The following is a 19,160-nucleotide window of genomic DNA, read 5'->3' on the forward strand; positions in this document are numbered from 1 at the left end:
ACACATTGCAATGTCAATGTAGTAAGTATGTGCCACAAACAGAAAATGCTCAACAAATATTTATGTTTGCTTTTTATTGAGATCCTAAGCTACTTTTTGTCTGATTCTGGACTATGAATTTATTTCACATCTGTTCTGTGCTAACATTACTGATTCTTATTCTCTGTCCACCTCTTTAAGCTGCATAATCAGTAAGAAAAGTTAAATAAGTATACTTTTGACTCCTAGTTGTTAATTCAAGGCTGAAGCTAATGTTATCAGAAGCCCAATGTGTGTTTCAACATAAGAAAAAGGAAGAAATAAGAAAAGAGTAAGTCTTATTCTTGTAGTTATTTTGGATGACACAATAGGAAAAAAACAAAAAAAACCTTGAACATATAGATAGTTGGACCTGAATATACCCAAAGTTGTAGCTAAACCATAAAATGTCTGAATAACTCTCATAGGTATAGATGTAGTCTTTCCGTTTGTATTCCTCTATGCTTTCACTCATTTCTTCTGTCCCCCTCTTCAGTACTCTTTTATGTCCTACCTTTTGCAAACTCTCTACCCACTTCCTCCCTACCGCTTCCCTTTATATGTCTACTCCTTACTCTTCTATCCCATCATTATCAAAATAGGTCTGTTCTCCTTCTGATAAGTAATATGAATGATGGTGAAATACAAAAAACTTTCTTAATTACTAGTAAATATGCTCAAAAGAGCAGCAAGGCTCAGGTCAAATGGGTAGAGAGTGTGCTAACTAAAACTGTGAGACACAATAGCTAGATATCCAATAGAGTCACCTTCTGCCTCACGATTGTGAAGTTCACAGATAGACACATTTCATTCTTAGAGAAATGGAGGTGGTTGCTCTCGTTTCTAACACCAACCAGCTGCTTTGAGGGCTACACATAATATTGACAATACCTGTCCTCAAGTTCTGGTTTATTAGGTGTTTTCTGAGGATAGTAAAACATGGTACAAATGGTATTTTCTTGACTCCTGAGTGCGTCGTGTTGACTTTGTGCCTGTGACACCATGTTGCTTAGAGTCTGATGCAAAGCTGAACTCCAGCTCATATTTGGTATCTTTGCTGGAGCTTTCACTAAGTCATCTTCTCCACTCCCACTACTGTCACTATAACTGTCTCTCCTGGATGGGGACGTGTGTGGTTTCTTGCTTTTGTCAGACATTTCATTTTCATCTGAGCTGGTGCCTTGCTCCACACATGCTGTCTGAAGAGGGTCTTTACTGTTGTTTGGAGGTACTTGTGCTGGAGAGTGCAGTGGGGTCTGTAATGGACACATTTAAAGAGATCAGAGTGTGATAACTTATATTTTCATTTGGTTGAAAATGAACTTGTTAAACATAAGCACTTCCTATTAAAATATTCAATTCATTTTTTTGATAACAAAAGTAATTTATGCTCATTAGAGAAAAAATCATATATAAAAGTAACAACTGTTAATATTGTACAACTTATACTTTCATTCATAATTAGAGTTACAGTATATATTAATATCATACTTTGCATCCTGCTTTCAAAATTTAGGTTTCTACCATGAGTATCTTCTGAGACCCTTAAATATGCTTTGAAAACAACTGCATAAACCGTATAATAATCTTGCAGATGGCTATAGCTTTAATTTATTTCAGAATTCTTTTATTGGATAGAGTTGTTTCTAGCTTTTCACTATAAATAGAAATCTAGAACTTCTTTGTATGTAGATTTTCACCTGAGTTTCTCATTATTTCCTTGTAATTTCCTGTAACAGAAATAAAATTTTCTATGTTCAGCATGTAAGATGTTTTTAAAGGCCTTGTTAAATATTTCCAGATTGCTTTCCAGAAAGATTGTATCAATTTACATACTCAAGAAATTTCCACTCAGTTCTTCCTATCTGGTTCCCAAAATCAATGTAGTCTCTTAAAATGCTATTTATAATGCACCTTACAGAAATGTTACTTTCCCGTTAATGTCCTTATAATACTCCCTCCTTCTCCCGGATATAAGGGTTAAAGTTTCTGGGGCCAGACACTCCTGCCTTTCATACACAGGGATCATGTTCACTGGTAACGGAACACTATTTTAAGTAGACAGGCCAGAGGCTGTCTTTCAATTAGATTATTATTCATCTATGTATGGATTCCCACCTATCAGTATGCAATGTATAAATAACCATCAAAATAGATTTTGGATCCTTTAGCTATTCCTTAACATAAGAAAGGAAATGGACAAATATATTGCCTACTATGTGATTTCTAGTATTAAAATTTAAGGCAAAAAATCTTAAATAATTCTCATTTTCATCTAAACTAGCTCAGAATGAGGATTACATTTCCAAATTTGGTTCAATGAAGAAATGGACAAAAGGTTTTTGTAACCATTGTTTTGTTTTTTTCTATTTATGTTTGTAAAATAAATTCCTAAAATCCTAGAATCCTAGAACCTTCGAATTGGAAGGGAGAGAAGAGAAAGTGAACTAAATTACTTTATATTACAAACATAGATTACACTCAAGAGATTATGTGACCCACACAAGATAATACTCCTAGCTAAAGAAGTAACTAGGATGAAACCCAGGAGATCAAACTATGATGAAACCACTACAACTGAATTAATCATTCAATTGATACTCTGTAAATACAGAAATTACTTTTCCTAAGTCTCACCAAAGGAGCAGGGTCAATTTCTGGTAGCACACCAGGTGGTGGTCTACAGAGAAGCAAGGATACTTCTGGAGATGTTCCCCTGAGAGCGGATATGACTTCCTGTGGGTACCATGAGTGAGAAATGAAGATACAGTTAAACCAGCATTATGAAATCATTCTGAAAAGCCAATCCAACTCATCAAAAATGCTGCACTCCACATGCTGGGGGCTCACCTGCTGAGACAGTCCTTTCAAAGAGGCTCCATTCACTTTCAAGATAACATCTCCCACATCAATTTGTCCACTTTCTGCTGCTGGCTGTCCCGGAAAGAGCTTTTTAACCCTTACTATGCTGACGTTCATTTGCTCGGGTATAAGATTATCTTCTCGAGAAAAACTGAACCCTAGGCCTGAGCTATTTTTAAACAATTTCACCTCAAATGTATTCTCTGGAGAAAAAAAAATATAAAGAAAGTAAATATTCTTAACAGGCTGTGTATACATATGAACATATAAACATATATACTTTTAGATACATTTTAAAAAGCCCATTTCCACCATATTTACAGCTTTATATGCAATTATTGTATGCTTATTCTATATTTAAATCCTATTTCACACTCTCTATTATTAAGAAAACTTAAGCTGCATGAACTAATATGCTGTTTGAACAGAAAAGTGGGTTCTGAAATAAGGGTTCTGAAAATGAAATTATGTTTTAATTCCATATGTTTTATAGAACTGTACAATGACAGAGAAAAAGAGGGAAAAAAACAAGAAAGGAGAAGAATAAGAGAAATTCAGGTATACAGTGGGAAAGAGATGGTAAGAAGAGCAAAACAAATGATAGAGAAGGGTTAAGGGCAAGTGAGGTGACCTTCTAATATTTAGGTGAGGTACAATTTAATCCAGTAAACTGCAAAGCATTGTGATAAAATTCTCATCAACAAAAGAAATTAAAAGAACAATAACCCGGAAAGCATGAAAAACATATTTAGAGAAAGAGTAATGGAAGAAATAAAGAACATAAGGCAGTGAGATTAAGTGGATACACTAATTTTATTTTCATAATCAGGAAAAATAATATAGGTTGGGCTAATATTTTCTTTTTATTTTGGAGACTAATTCAGAGTTGCTAACATTTATATAATCAAAGAAAAATTTAAAATAAAGACAAAACAATGACTATATACCACCACCACCATTTATAAAGGACGTTTATAACCTCAAAAGGAAGATAGATGGACTCAGAGGGCACTTCCGTATTATGAACACATTTAGCCTTATGAAAAACTCACTGCCACATCAGTCTTAATTTCCTTATTTTACTTCCAATTAGTGGTATGTCCAAAGGCTAGCAAAGTTTGTAAGAAAAACCAGTATCTGGGAACTGTTAGTGAATTTCTGCCCAGGCTTAGCTTCATAAGTCCATACAATTAAACAAAAATATAAAAAATGTTTAAGAGTCAAGGTTTCACATGGGTTTGAAACCATTCTCAGCAATTATTTATATTTATCTTTTTCCTATACAAATTTTATTTTGAATTTTACAACTATTTAAGGCACTATTAAATGACCATAATTTGTTTTGTGCATGATTTCATTATCCAAAGCCTTTCAGACTTCAACAGCTACAAACATGTCTTTTTTTTTTTTAATTTAGTATAGTGCTGCATCAGATTATTATTTACACTTGACAAGAATAAATAAAGAGACCCAGGTATGAATTGTGATCCAACATGTAAAAATCAAATTTTAAATAATCCAGGAATAAGTTTAATGTGAGGTGACAGTCTCCCAAGGTCTGACCTTCAGTAACAAAGCTGTAGTCTTTGACGTGAGTCATTTTCTTCATCATTTTTTCTGGGGCTTGACCTTGGGCATCTGGATCTGAGAGGGTACACTGTGGGGTTACAGGGACATGTTCTTTGGATGCTGGAGACTGTCCCTTTTCTAACAACAGATGAACCACCTGGACAAATAGAACAGTACTTCATTAACTAAGAAGAAAGTTTTATAAGAAAGTAGGTAAGTTTTCAGGACTTTGTATAGTTGATGGTATAAAATCATTTAAAGTAACTACCTGGTCTACCAAAATACAAGTAGAGGGAGAGAAAAATAGAGGGAAAAATAGAGGGAAAAAGCAAGGGAAAAAGCAAGGGACTGAAAATTTCAAAATCAAGGTTTTGAAAACTGTATAAAAAGATAAACTATTAGAAAGAAAAAAATTCTATTATAAAAATAATACAAACATCTTATAGAAAATTCAGGTATTAAAATAAAATCACCACTAACCTAATAATATAAAGACCTTTATAAATAATTTGGTAAACTCCCTGACTCAAAATGTATTAGACCAATGTGAATTTCGCCTCTGGGCTGAAATAACTAGAAGTGAAAATCACTAGATATTTGTAGCTGTTTATGAAAAAAATTTTAATGCAATCTGCCTCCTTCCTCCTGTCAGATCTCTGGTAATATAAGGGCTAAATGTGATAGAGAAAGCCAGCTTCCTAAATAAAAATCCTCATCATAATACTTGCTTCCCAGTTTGGAAGGAAAAATACAAGCATGTTTACACGAATCAGGCTTTGTTTCTTGACTAATAAATTTGGAGATCTCAGTGAAATTAGTATTATTCACACATTATTATGTTCTATGGTATCTAGAAAAGGTTGGTATAATGATCTATTACCTGTCCTGTATTTCTCAGTGTCTCCACAGCTTGCTTATGAGTAGCTCCTTCCAGACTAACTCCATTGACAGCTAGGACACGATCACCTACAAATTAGGCAGTAATGTTGAAAGAAGCAATCATAAAATAAAGATTCTACATGTTCTTTAATACCTTATGGTCTCGTTTTGTACTAATTTGCTTGAGGAAAGACAGACAAATTCTGGACAAAACTGTGTCACAGAGTTTCTTTAACACGTTCTTAATTCCTTTCTCAATTCTATGGCTAATCATTTTAGAACAGGATATTGTATATATTATAAAATCAGTTTAAATTAGGGAAAAAAGATAAACTGAACTACAAATGTAGAGAGACTGGAGGGAACTAACCTAGTTAGTTCTTATTAGAAATGCAGATGTCAGTGTTTTTGCAAGGGCACTATCCGTTTCGCAATCTCTGGCAATTTGCTTCTTAGAAAGTATCAATACAAAACATGAACTAAAACACTGTCGAGATATTTTCTGATACGAGAGAATAAGCTTAAAATAAGAGTTTTTGGCCCACCTCCTAGAGTAATGAAATTAAAAACAAAAATAAATAAATGGGACCTAATTAAACTTAAAAGCTTTTGCACAGCAGAGGAAACCATAAACAAGACCAAAAGACAACCCTCAGAATGGGAGAAAATATTTTCAAACAAAGCAACTGACAAAGGATTAATCTCCAAAATATACAAGCAGCTCATGCAGCTCAACATCAAAAAAACAAACAACCCAATCCAAAAATGGGCAGAAGACCTAAACAGACATTTCTCTAAAGAAGACACACAGAGGATGGCGGAAGAGTAAGACGCGGAGATCACCTTCCTTCCCACAGATACAGTAGAAATACATCTACACGTGGAACTGCTCCTACAGAACACCCACTGAACGCTGGCAGAAAACGTCAGACCTCCCAAAAGGCAAGAAACTCCCCCCGTACTTGGGTAGGACAAAAGAAAAAAGAAATAACAGAGACAAAAGAATAGGGACGGCACCTGCACCAGTGGGAGGGAGCTGTGAAGGAGGAAAGATTTCCACGCACTAGGAGCCCCTTCGCGGGCAGAGAGTGCGGGTGGCAGAGGGGGGAAGCTTCGGAGCCACGGAGGAGAGTGCAGCCACAGAGGTGCGGAGGGCAAAGCGGAGAGATTCCCGCACTTCCCGCACGGAGGCTCGGCGCTGACCAGCACTCACCAGCCCGAGAGGCTTGTCTGCTCAGCCGCCGGGGCGGGCGGGGCTGGGAGCTGAGGCTCGGGCTTCGGACGCAGGGAGAGGACTGGGGTTGGCGGCGTGAACACAGCCTGAAGGGGTTAGTGCACCACAGCTAGCCGGGAAGGAGTCCGGGAAAAAGTCTGCAGCTGCCGAAGAGGCAAGAGACTTTTTCTTCCCTGTTTCCTGGTGCGCGAGGAGAGGGGATTCAGAGCGCCGCCTAAACGAACTCCAGAGACGGGCGCGAGCCGCAGCTAACAGCGCGGATCCCATAGCAACAGGGGCGCAGAGGGAAAAACGGAGAGACTCCCGCACAGAGGCTCGGCGCCGAGCAGCGCTCACCAGCCCGAGAGGCTTGTCTGCTCCCCCGCCGGGGCGGGCGGGGCTGGGAGCGGAGGCTCGGGCTTCGGTCGGGTCGGATCGCAGGGAGAGGACTGGGGTTGGCGGCGTGAACACAGCCTGAAGGGGTTGGCGCACCACAGCTGGCTGGGAGGGAGACCGGGAAAAAGTCTGCAGCTGCCGAAGAGGCAAGAGACTTTTTCTTGCCTCTTTGTTTCGCGGCGCGCAAGGAGAGGGGATTCAGAGCGCCGCCTAAACGAACTCCAGAAACTGGCGCGAGCCGCGGCTATCAGCGCGGACCCCAGAGACGGGCGTGAGACGCTGGGGCTGCTGCTGCCGCCTCCAAGAAGCCTGTGTGCGAGCACAGGTCACTCTCCACACCGCCCCTCCCGGGAGCCTGTGCAGCCCGCCACTGCCAGGGTCCCGTGATCCAGGGACAACATCCCCCGGGAGAACGCACTGTGCGCCTCAGGCTGCTGCAACGTCACGCCAGCCTCTGACGCCGAAGGCTCGCCCCGCCTCCTCTGTACCCCTCCCTCCCCGCGGCCTGGGTGAGCCAGAGTCCCCGAAGCAGCTGCTCCTTTAACCCCGTCCTGTCTGGGCGGGGAACAGACGCCCTCAGGCGACCTACACGCAGAGGCGGGTCCAAATCCAAAGCTGATCCCCAGGAGCTGTGCGAACAGAGAAGAGGAGGGGAAATCTGTCCCAGTAGCCTCAGAAGAAGCGGATTAAAACTCCACAAACAACTTGATGTGCCTGCATCTGTTGAATACCTGAATAGACAACGAATCATCCCAAATTCAGGAGGTGGACTTTGGGAGCAGGATATATTAATTTTTCCCCTTTTCCTTTTTTTTTTGTGAGTGTATATGTATATGCTTCTGGGGGAGATTTTGTCTGTATAGCTTTGCTTTACAATAGCTTTATTTTACTTCACTATATTATAGCTTCTTTCTTTCTTTTCTTTCTTTCTTTCTTTCTTTCCTTCCTTCCTTCCTTCCTTCCTTCCTCCTTCCTTCCTTCCTTCCTTCCTTCCTTTCTTTCTTTCTTTCTATTTTTTCTCCCTTTTACTCTGAGCCGTGTGGACGAAAGGCTCTTGGTGCTTCAGCCAGGCATCAGGGCCGTACCTCGGAGGTGGGAGAGCCAACTTCAGGACACTGGTCCACAAGAGACCTCCCAGCTCCACGTAATACCAAACGGCAAAAATCTCTCAGAGATCTCCATCTCAACATCAAGACCCAGCATCACTCAATGACCAGCAAGCTACAGTGCTGAACACCCTATGCCAAACAACTAGCAAGACAGGAACACAGCCTCATCCATTAGCAGAGAGGCTGCCTAAAATCATAATAAGGCCACAGACACCCCAAAATACACCACCAGACGTGGACGTGCCCACCAGAAAGACAAGATCCAGCCTCATCCACCAGAGCTCAGGCACTAGTTCCCTCCACCAGGAAGCCTACACAACCCACTGAACCAACCTTAGCCACTGGGGACAGATACCAAAAACAACGGGAACTACAAACCTGCAACCTGTGATAAGGAGACCCCAAACACAGTAAGATAAGCAAAATGAGACGACAGAAAAACACACAGCAGATGAAGGAGCAGGGTCAAAACACACTAGACTTAACAAATGAAGAGGAAATAGGTAGTCTACCTGAAAAAGAATTCAGAATAATGATAGTAAGGATGATCCAAAATCTTGGAAATAGAATAGACAAAATGCAAGAAGCATTTAACAAGGACGTAGAAGAACTAAAGAGGAATCAAGCAATGATGAAAAACACAATAAATGAAATTAAAAATACTCTAGATGGGATCAATAGCAGAATAACTGAGGCAGAAGAAAGGATAAGTGACCTGGAAGATAAAATGGTGGAAATAACTACTGCAGAGCAGGATAAAGAAAAAAGAATGAAAAGAACTGAGGACAGTCTCAGAGACCTCTGGGACAGCATTAAACGCACCAACATTCGAATTATAGGGGTCCCAGAAGAAGAAGAGAAAAAGAAAGGGACTGAGAAAATATTTGAAGAGATTATAGTTGAAAACTTCCCTAATATGGGAAAGGAAATAGTTAATCAAGTCCAGGAAGCACAGAGAGTCCCATACAGGATAAACCCAAGGAGAAACACGCCAAGACACATATTAATCAAACTGTCAAAAATTAAATATAAGGAAAACATATTAAAGGCAGCAAGGGAAAAAAAACAAATAACACACAAGGGAATCCCCATAAGGTTAACATCTGATCTCTCAGCAGAAACTCTGCAAGCCAGAAGGGAGTGGCAGGATATACTTAAAGTGATGAAGGAGAAGAACCTACAACCAAGATTACTCTACCCAGCAAGGATCTCATTCAAATGTGATGGAGAAATTAAAACCTTTACAGACAAGCAAAAGCTGAGAGAGTTCAGCACTACCAAACCAGCTTTACAACAAATGCTAAAGGAACTTCTCTAGGCAAGAAACACAAGAGAAGGAAAACACCTACAATAACAAACCCAAAACATTTAAGAAAATGGGAATAGGAACATACATATCGATAATTACCTTGAATGTAAATGGATTAAATGCTCCCACCAAAAGACACAGGCTGGCTGAATGGATACAAAAACAAGACCCATATATATGCTGTCTACAAGAGACCCACTTCAGACCTAGAGACACATACAGACTGAAAGTGAGGGGATGGAAAAAGATATTCCATGCGAATGGAAATCAAAAGAAAGCTGGAGTAGCAATTCTCATATCAGACAAAATAGACTTTAAAATAAAGACTATCACAAGAGACAAAGAAGGACACTATATAATGATCAAGGGATCGATCCAAGAGGAAGGTATAACAATTGTAAATATTTATGCACCCAACATAGGAGCACCTCAATACATAAGGCAAGTACTAACAGCCATAAAAGGGGAAATCGACAGCAACACAATCATAGTAGGGGACTTTAACACCCCACTTTCACCAATGGACAGATCATCCAAAATGAAAATAAATAAGGAAACACAAGCTTTAAATGATACATTAAACAAGATGGACTTAATTGATATTTATAGGACATTCCACCCAAAAACAACAGAATACACATTTTTCTCAAGTGCTCATGGAACATTCTCCAGGATAGATCATATCTTGGGTCACAAATCAAACCTTGGTAAATTTAAGAAAATTGAAATCGTATCAAGTATCTTTTCCGACCACAACGCTATGAGACTAGATATCAATTACAGGAAAAGATCTGTAAAAAATACAAACACATGGAGGCTACACAATACATTACTTAATAATGAAGTGATTACTGAAGAAATCAAAGGGGAAATCAAAAAATACCTAGAAATAAATGACAATGGAGATACGACGACCCAAAACCTATGGGACGCAGCAAAAGCAGTGCTAAGAGGGAAGTTTATAGCAATACAAGCCTACCTCAAGAAACAGGAAACATCTCGAATAAACAACCTAACCTTGCACCTAAAGCAATTAGAGAAAGAAGAACAAAAAAACCCCAAAGCCAGCAGAAGGAAAGAAATTATAAAGATCAGGTCAGAAATAAATGAAAAAGAAATGAAGGAAACAATAGCAAAAATCAATGAAACTAAAAGCTGGTTCTTTGAGAAGATAAACAAAATTGATAAACCATTAGCCAGACTCATCAAGAGAAAAAGGGAGAAGACTCAGATCAATAGAATTAGAAATGAAAAAGGAGAAATAACCACTGACACTGCAGAAATACAAAAGATCATGAGAGATTACTACAAGCAACTCTATGCCAATAAAATGGACAACCTGGAAGAAATGGACAGATTCTTAGAAATGCACAAACTGCCGAGACTGAACCAGGAAGAAATAGAAAATATGAACAGACCAATCACAAGCACTGAAATTGAAACTGTGATTAAAAACCTTCCAACAAACAAAAGCCCAGGACCAGATGGCTTCACAGGTGAATTCTATCAAACATTTAGAGAAGAGCTAACACCTATCCTTCTCAAACTCTTCCAAAATATTGCAGAGGGAGGAACACTCCCAAACTCATTCTACGAGGCCACCATCACCCTGATACCAAAACCAGACAAAGATGTCACAAAGAAAGAAAACTACAGGCCAATATCACTGATGAACATAGATGCAAAAATCCTCAACAAAATACTCGCAAACAGAATCCAACAGCACATTAAAAGGATCATACACCATGATCAAGTGGGGTTTATCCCAGGAATGCAAGGATTCTTCAATATACGCAAATCAATCAATGTGATACACCATATTAACAAATTGAAGGAGAAAAACCATATGATCATCTCAATAGATGCAGAGAAAGCTTTCGACAAAATTCAACACCCATTTATGATAAAAGCCCTGCAGAAAGTAGGCATAGAGGGAACTTTCCTCAACATAATAAAGGCCATATATGACAAACCCACAGCCAACATTGTCCTCAATGGTGAAAAACTGAAACCATTTCCACTAAGATCAGGAACAAGACAAGGTTGCCCACTCTCACCACTATTATTCAACATAGTTTTGGAAGTGTTAGCCACAGCAATCAGAGAAGACAAAGAAATAAAAGGAATCCAAATCGGAAAAGAAGAAGTAAAGCTGTCACTGTTTGCAGATGACATGATACTATACATAGAGAATCCTAAAGAGGCTACCAGAAAACTCCTAGAGCTAATCAATGAATTTGGTAAAGTAGCAGGATACAAAATTAATGCACAGAAATCTCTTGCATTTCTATACACTAATGACGAAAAATCTGAAAGTGAAATTAAGAAAACACTCCCGTTTACCATTGCAACAAAAAGAATAAGATATCTAGGAATAAACCTACCTAAGGAGACAAAAGACCTGTATGCAGAAAATTATAAGACACTGATGAAAGAAATTAAAGATGATACAAATAGATGGAGAGATATACCATGTTCCTGGATTGGAAGAATCAACATTGTGAAAATGACTCTACTACCCAAAGCAATCTACAGATTCAATGCAATCCCTATCAAACTACCACTGGCATTTTTCACAGAACTAGAACAAAAAATTTCACAATTTGTATGGAAACACAAAAGACCCCGAATAGCCAAAGCAATCTTGAGAACGAAAAATGGAGCTGGGGGAATCAGGCTCCCTGACTTCAGACTATATTACAAAGCTTCAGTAATCAAGACAGTTTGGTACTGGCACAAAAACAGAAATATAGATCAATGGAACAGGATAGAAAGCCCAGAGATAAACCCACACACATATGGTCACCTTATCTTTGATAAAGGAGGCAAGCATATACAGTGGAGAAAAGACAGCCTCTTCAATAAGTGGTGCTGGGAAAATTGGACAGGTACATGTAAAAGTATGAAATTAGAACACTCCCTGACACCATGCACAAAAATAAACTCAAAATGGATTAAAGACCTAAGTGTAAGGCCAGACACTATCAAACTCTTAGAGGAAAACATAGGCAGAACACTCTATGACATACATCACAGCAAGATTCTTTTTGACCCAGCTCCCAGAGAAATGGAAATAAGAACACAAATAAACAAATGGGACCTAATGAAACTTAAAAGCTTTTGCACAGCAAAGGAAACCATAAACAAGACCAAAAGACAACCCTTAGAATGGGAGAAAATATTTGCAAATGAAGCAACTGACAAAGGATTAATCTCCAAGATTTACAAGCAGCTCATGCAGCTCAATAACAAAAAAACGAACAACCCAATCCAAAAATGGGCAGAAGACCTAAATAGACATTTCTCCAAAGAAGATATACAGATGGCCTACAGACACATGAAAGAATGCTCAACATCATTAATCATTAGAGAAATGCAAATCAAAACTACAATGAGATATCATCTCACACCGGTCAGAATGGCCATCATCAAAAAATCTAGAAACAATAAATGCTGGAGAGGGTGTGGAGGAAAGGGAACACTCTTGCACTGTTGGTGGGAATGTAAATTGATACAGCCACTATGGAGAACAGTATGGAGGTTCCTTAAAAAACTACAAATAGAACTACCATACGACCCAGCAATCCCACTACTGGGCATATACCCTGAGAAAACCATAGGTCAAAAAGTGTCATGTACCACAATGTTCATTGCAGCTCTATTTACAATAGCCAGGACATGGAAGCAACCTAAATGTCCATCGACAGATGAATGGATAAAGAAGATGTGGCACATATATACAATGGAATATTACTCAGCCGTAAAAAGAAATGAAATGGAGGTATTTGTAATGAGGTGGATGGAGTTAGAGTCTGTCATACAGAGTGAAGTAAGTCAGAAAGAGAAAAACAAATACAGTATGCTAACACATATATACGGAATCTAAGGAAAAAAAAAAAAAAAAAAGGCCATGAAGAACCTAGTGGCAAGACGGGAATAAAGACACAGACCTACTAGAGAATGGACTTGAGGATATGGGGAGGGGGTGGGGGGAGATGTGACAGGGTAAGAGAGTGTCATGGACATATATACACTACCAAATGTAAAATAGATAGCTAGTGGGAAGCAGCCGCATAGCACAGGGAGATCAGCTCGGTGCTTTGTGACCACCTAGAGGGGTGGGATGGGGAGGGTGGGAGGGAGGGAGATGCAAGAGGGAAGAGAAATGGGAACATATTGTATATGTATAACTGATTCACTTTGTTATAAAGCAGAAGCTAACACACTATTGTAAGGCAATTATACTTCAATAAAGATGTTTAAAAAAAAAAAAAAAGAAAAAAAGAAGACACACAGATTGCCAACAAACACATGAAAAGATGCTCAACATCATTAATTATTAGAGAAATGAAAATCAAAACCACAATGAGGTATCACCTTACAATGGTCAGAATAGCCATCAACAAAAAATCTACAAGCAATAAATGCTGGAGAGGGTGTGGAGAAAAGGGAACCCTATTGCACTGTTGGTGGGAATGTCATTGGTAGAGCTGCTTTGGAGAACAGTAAGGAGATTCCTTAAAAAACAAAAATAGAACTACCATACGACCCAGCAATCCCACTACTGGGCATATACCCTGAGAAAACCATAATGCAAAAAGTCATGTACCACAATGTTCACTGCAGCTCTATTTACAATAGCCAGGACATGGAAGCAACCTAAGTGTCCATCAACAGATGAATGAGTAAAGAAGATGTGGCACATATATACAGTGGAATATTACTCAGCTATAAAAAGAAACAAAATTGAGTTATTAGTAGTGAGGTGATGGACCTATATATGGAATCTAAAAAAAAAAAAAAGGTTCTGAAGAACCTAGGGGCAGGACAGGAATAAAGACGCAGACGTAGAGAATGGACTTGAGGACACGGGGAGGGGGAAGGGCAAGCTGGGATGAAGTGAGAGAGCAGCATGGACACATATACACTACCAAATGTAAAACAGATGGCTAGTGGGAAGCAGCTGCATAGCACAGGGAGATCAGCTCGGTGCTTTGTGACCATCTAGAGGGGTGGGATAGGGAGAGTGGGAGGGAGATGCAAGAGGAAGGGGATATGGGGATATATGTATACGTATAGCTGATTCACTTTGTTATACAGCAAAAACTAACACACTACTGTAAAGCAATTATACTCCTATAAAGATGTTAAAAAAAAAAACCCAACAAAAAACAAAAACTAAAAATAGAACTACTATATGACCCAGCAATCCCACTACTGGGCATATACCCTGAGAAAAACATAATTCAAAAAGATACATGTACCCCAATTTTCACTGCAGCACTATTTACAATAGCCAGGACATGGAAGCAAGCTAAATGTCCATCGACGGATGAATGGATAAAGAAGACGTGGTACATATATCCATCGAATATTACTCAGCCATAAAAAGGAACAAAACTGGGTCATTTGTAGTGATTTGGATGAACCTAGAGTCAGTCTGTCATACAGAGTGAAGTAAGTCAGAAAGAGAAAAACAAATATCATATATTAACACATATATATGGAATCTAGAAAAATGGTACTGATGAACCTATTTGCAGGGCAGGAAAAGAGACACAGAGGTAGAGAACGGACTTGTGGACACAGCGCGGGGAGGGGAGGGTGGGACGAATTGAGAGAGTAGCACTGACATATATACACTACCATGTGTAAAACAGATGGCTAGTGCGAAGCTGCTGCTATAGCTCCGTATAGCACAGGGAGCTCAGCTTGGTGCTCTGTGATGACCTAGAGGGGTGGGATACGGGTGGGGGTGGGGGTTGGTGGTGGGAGCGAGGCTCAAGAGGGAGGGGATATATGTATACATGTAGCTGATTCACTTTGTTCTACAGCAGAAACTAACACAACATTGTAAAGCAATTATACTCCAAAAAAAAAATTTTTTTTTGGAATTATATCAAGGAGTTTTTTAATGCCGTAGTCTTAAAATAATTGATATGTTCTTATTTCATATTATGAATAATCTGAACGTCTGTATCAACTTTCCAATTTCTTCTTTATTTGTTGAAGTGATAATCCTATATGTAATTCCCGTACACACAAACACTCTACCTTTGTGAATTCTGCCATCGGACTCCGCTGCTCCCTTGGGAATAACAGCTTTCACATAAATGCCACCATGTCTGACACTGGTATTCACACCTCCCTAAGCCGAAAAAGACAAACAAAATAGCATTTTGTAATATGAAAAATTTCCCACTCTATCTTTCAAATCTGAGACATAGAAAGCATTCAATGCATCGGCCAAAGCAACAGCATTCCATCAGCACGTGCAATTACTTCAATACCCAAGTATATTTCTAGTAGGTTTTCCAAATGTTAAAGCAGTTACTTTTTTAGAAAAATTCTTTTTTTTTTTTTTAGAGGTAATTTAAAGAAGTCTCTCCAGTGATATATTGCCTCTCCTTTTCCTTTTTTAAAAAAAAATTATTTATTTATTTATTTATGGCTGTGTTTGGTCTTCGTTTCTGTGCGAGGGCTTTCTCTAGTTGTGGCAAGCAGGGCCCACTCTTCATCGCGGTGCGCGGGCCTCTCACTATCGCGGCCTCTCCTGTTGCGGAGCACAGGCTCCAGACGCGCAGGCTCAGACGCGCAGGCTCAGTAATTGTGGCTCACGGGCCTAGCTGCTCCGCGGCATGTGGGATCTTCCCAGACAAGGACTCGAACCCGTGTCCCCTGCATTGGCAGACGGATTCTCAACCACTGCGCCACCAGGGAAGCCCTAGAAAAATTCTTTATTCAGAAAATAACAACATGCCAGATCTTGACTGTATGAGGAGTTGCTCTTCCTTTTATAAGTCTATACCATGCATTACCCACAAGCAGCAAGCAAAAATCCATCCATGCAAAATTAGTGTGAGAATATAACTGTTAGAAAAAACAGCATATAGAATAATATACTTCAGATCATATTTGCTAATCTGAAAGCAAATCTCATGAATCAAGGGAAAATTTTCTTTTCATTTTAAAAGGTGTTGGTATAGAAGTTTTGTTACAGTGTAGATGAGATCTAATGAGTAGATTCTCCATCTCTTGTGGATATTTAGCTTTTATTTCCCTTCACACTAGGAAGATAATAAAATTCCAAAGAAGTTACAAACAAGGGGGAAAGGGTTACAGTATTATTAAAACTGAAAGAAAAGTGGGTTTTCTTTTTGATCTCTATATGTTAAGCGTGCTATTTCTACCTTACTTCTAAATGGCTTTTCATAACTAACAATATCCTTCAAATGCCATAAATGATAATGTTACACTTAGGGTACAGTGTATTCATTAATAGAATTCTAAAGTAATTTCATTAAATAGCCTATGCTCATATTTTAACTACTTTAAAAGTACTACATATATTCTTGGGAACTTCTAATATTAAGATACTAATCATAATTACATGTTAAGATGTATTATGAAGTGAAAGGCCATATAAATATTTATTAGACTTTAATTATTTATAATGTAGGTTAAAATGTATTATTCCATGCTAATGCAGAAGATGTCAAATGTATACAAAACATACTTATTAATTTTATATTTTTCAAGTCTGGTATTCAGATTAAGCAAGTATGAGATCCATGGGGGAAAACAGCATTTGTCTATTTCTTTTAAACCACAGGAAAAAGTGAGTAGCACACTCAAGTTTTTTAAAAGAAGTCTTAAGATATAATTAAATTTTTAATTTTGGAAATATTTGACAAGTTTCCCTTTTGAAGCAAAGTAATTCAATTAATAAATTGACATACAATAGGCTGCTGGAAATGGAGAAGAGAAAACATTTGAAAACCTTGTCAAACAGTACCGTGACACTTATCCCCAAGCTGTTTTCATTTTTAGCCAGTTCAACCTCAAAGATATCTCCAGGTTTAGGAGGTGATGAAGGAAAAGTTTTAAAATTCATTTTGTTGGATGTATTCATTGAGGAGGAAGATTCCTTAACAAAGAAAAACAAAAGGATTTCTTGTTAGAGTCAAACTGAATTATTAATGGAAGATCAATATGTGTTTTTTTTTAAAAATTAAGAAAAAGTAAGATATTAAGGGACAGAGTAGATCTGAAGATCATGAAGTTTGGAAGAGATCTTAGGGATCATCTAATCCAATGCCTTCATAGTTTATGGTTGAGGAAATTGAGGTCTAGAGATTAAAGGGCTTTCTTCAGGTCAAACAGATATGGCAGAGGGAAGCCCAGAACCCACTTCAAACCTGGCTTTTATATAATCCTTATCCAATGCTTTTTATACACTCAGATTTAGAAAGTATTTCCATTTCATTTAAAAAACAATACATATCAAGCAGTAGCTTTTAACTTGGGCCTTTAAGATGAGTAGGCATCATGTTTACTTTGCTAATGTTTACAAATCCACTATAAACAGACACAACAGCTAAGCCCAGCTGATAAGGACATAACTCTCTTATGAGGAATGTTAGAGACATTAAGAGGAATGTTTTTCAGTGAACAAAGGGCTTAAGGTTCTTTTCTGAACCCGCTTGTGAATATGAGTATAAATTTATATCATTTCTAAAATTTCTAGGAAATGAACAATTTTCTATATTGTTGCTCTTATTATCATACATTCAGAACTTCAGAATAATTTAGGCTATCAATAGTAAAGTCAACTGTCCATTATATGAACTATTTAGGAACAATTTTTTCAGATATTAAATTCTCTTATTAATATAAATATCAATAGATAAACAATTTATAGAAAACAATCATAATCTGATTATTCATTCCTTTGTGTAATCATGTAGCAAGTTCCCAGAATGACAGCCATTTTGGAGTTAGTAGTCAAAGCTGCTAATTTCTCTGCAAGTTAGCATCAAATGCAGTAGCAGTTAGTAGCATAATATATAAACTATTTCTCCTTTCCAGAACAATGTACTCAGTTTACAGTAGATTATTCTGCTCCGTAATATATTTGCTGTTGTTTGCTTTGTTAAGTGAAAAAAACAAAGATTCAAATTAAACAATGCCTTTTTTGGCGTTTGATGATCCTGACTGCTGGAAAAAGTGGCTTCATCCATGTCTGAATCTCCACGGTCAGAGTAATCTGTTGCATCATAAATGCCTGCTTTTTTAGCTTTGCTTTGGTTACTGTCAGTAGAAGTCCCCTTTTTCTCAATGGCTTTGGATATCACAGATGGGGAAGGGCTGCCGTGCTGTGATTCCTGCCTGCTTCGGTCACCTACATGGCTGACAAAGAAACCATTGACCTGGCTCTGGGACAAGCTGGCACTCTCAGTCCTGGAATCTTGAGAACTCAGGCTTCCCTCCCGCAGGCCCCCAGACAGCCCAAATGAGCTATCTGAGATGTGCCTTGGGGTGCCACGTGGCCAGCAGTGATCCTCAGAAGAATTTACAGCACTGTCTTGCATGTAGGAAGCTTTCTTCATGTAGTTTTTCATGCCAATGCCAATGTGCACAGGAGTAGAAGGCACTGAAAAGTCAAAATTCATCAATGAGGATAACAGGTTAGTGACACATGTTTGTGCTTACATACATGCACAATGTTCCCTGGTGATTGTTGGGAGGATTTTACACAGGATAACACATGTACGACACCTGAGCCAGGGCTTGGAACCATGACAAGGACTCAACAAATGTAGCAAATGCTTTCTGTTTCCTTTGCTTCCTCTTTGGGTCTTTCTTTCTGCAGCTTCTATGGAAACGTGGACCCTCTTTGCCTTAACTCCTCATTTCCATTCTCCAAGACCTATTTCTAGTGAGTCTCCCCTGTGAAGACTTTCTCAATTCCCTAACTAGAGATAACTTGAGTCTCCAAAAATCCTTGATCCTTATTTAATGGTTA

General features: G+C 38.5%; 1 protein-coding gene across 13 annotated transcripts in view; it reads right to left on the reverse strand.

The window, feature by feature from the left end:
* Window positions 1-19,160, reverse strand: part of PTPN13 (protein tyrosine phosphatase non-receptor type 13) — a 241,528-nt gene that overhangs the window by 48,968 nt on the left and 173,400 nt on the right. For 6 of the 13 annotated variants that reach the window (XM_059922684.1, XM_059922675.1, XM_059922673.1 and 3 more), the window contains 8 exons: window positions 18,325-18,788; window positions 17,136-17,282; window positions 15,410-15,503; window positions 5,330-5,415; window positions 4,444-4,606; window positions 2,869-3,083; window positions 2,656-2,754; window positions 910-1,274 (listed from right to left, as the gene is read on the reverse strand). In XM_059922684.1, the coding sequence (XP_059778667.1) occupies window positions 910-1,274; window positions 2,656-2,754; window positions 2,869-3,083; window positions 4,444-4,606; window positions 5,330-5,415; window positions 15,410-15,503; window positions 17,136-17,282; window positions 18,325-18,788 (1,633 nt within the window). The remainder of the gene's footprint in view (window positions 1-909; window positions 1,275-2,655; window positions 2,755-2,868; window positions 3,084-4,443; window positions 4,607-5,329; window positions 5,416-15,409; window positions 15,504-17,135; window positions 17,283-18,324; window positions 18,789-19,160) is intronic. The other 7 variants (XM_059922677.1, XM_059922676.1, XM_059922681.1 and 4 more) reach the window with 6 other exon arrangements.

This window comes from Balaenoptera ricei, chromosome 5 (assembly GCF_028023285.1).
Source record: "Balaenoptera ricei isolate mBalRic1 chromosome 5, mBalRic1.hap2, whole genome shotgun sequence".
In the NCBI taxonomy this organism is placed as follows: Eukaryota; Metazoa; Chordata; class Mammalia; order Artiodactyla; family Balaenopteridae; genus Balaenoptera; species Balaenoptera ricei.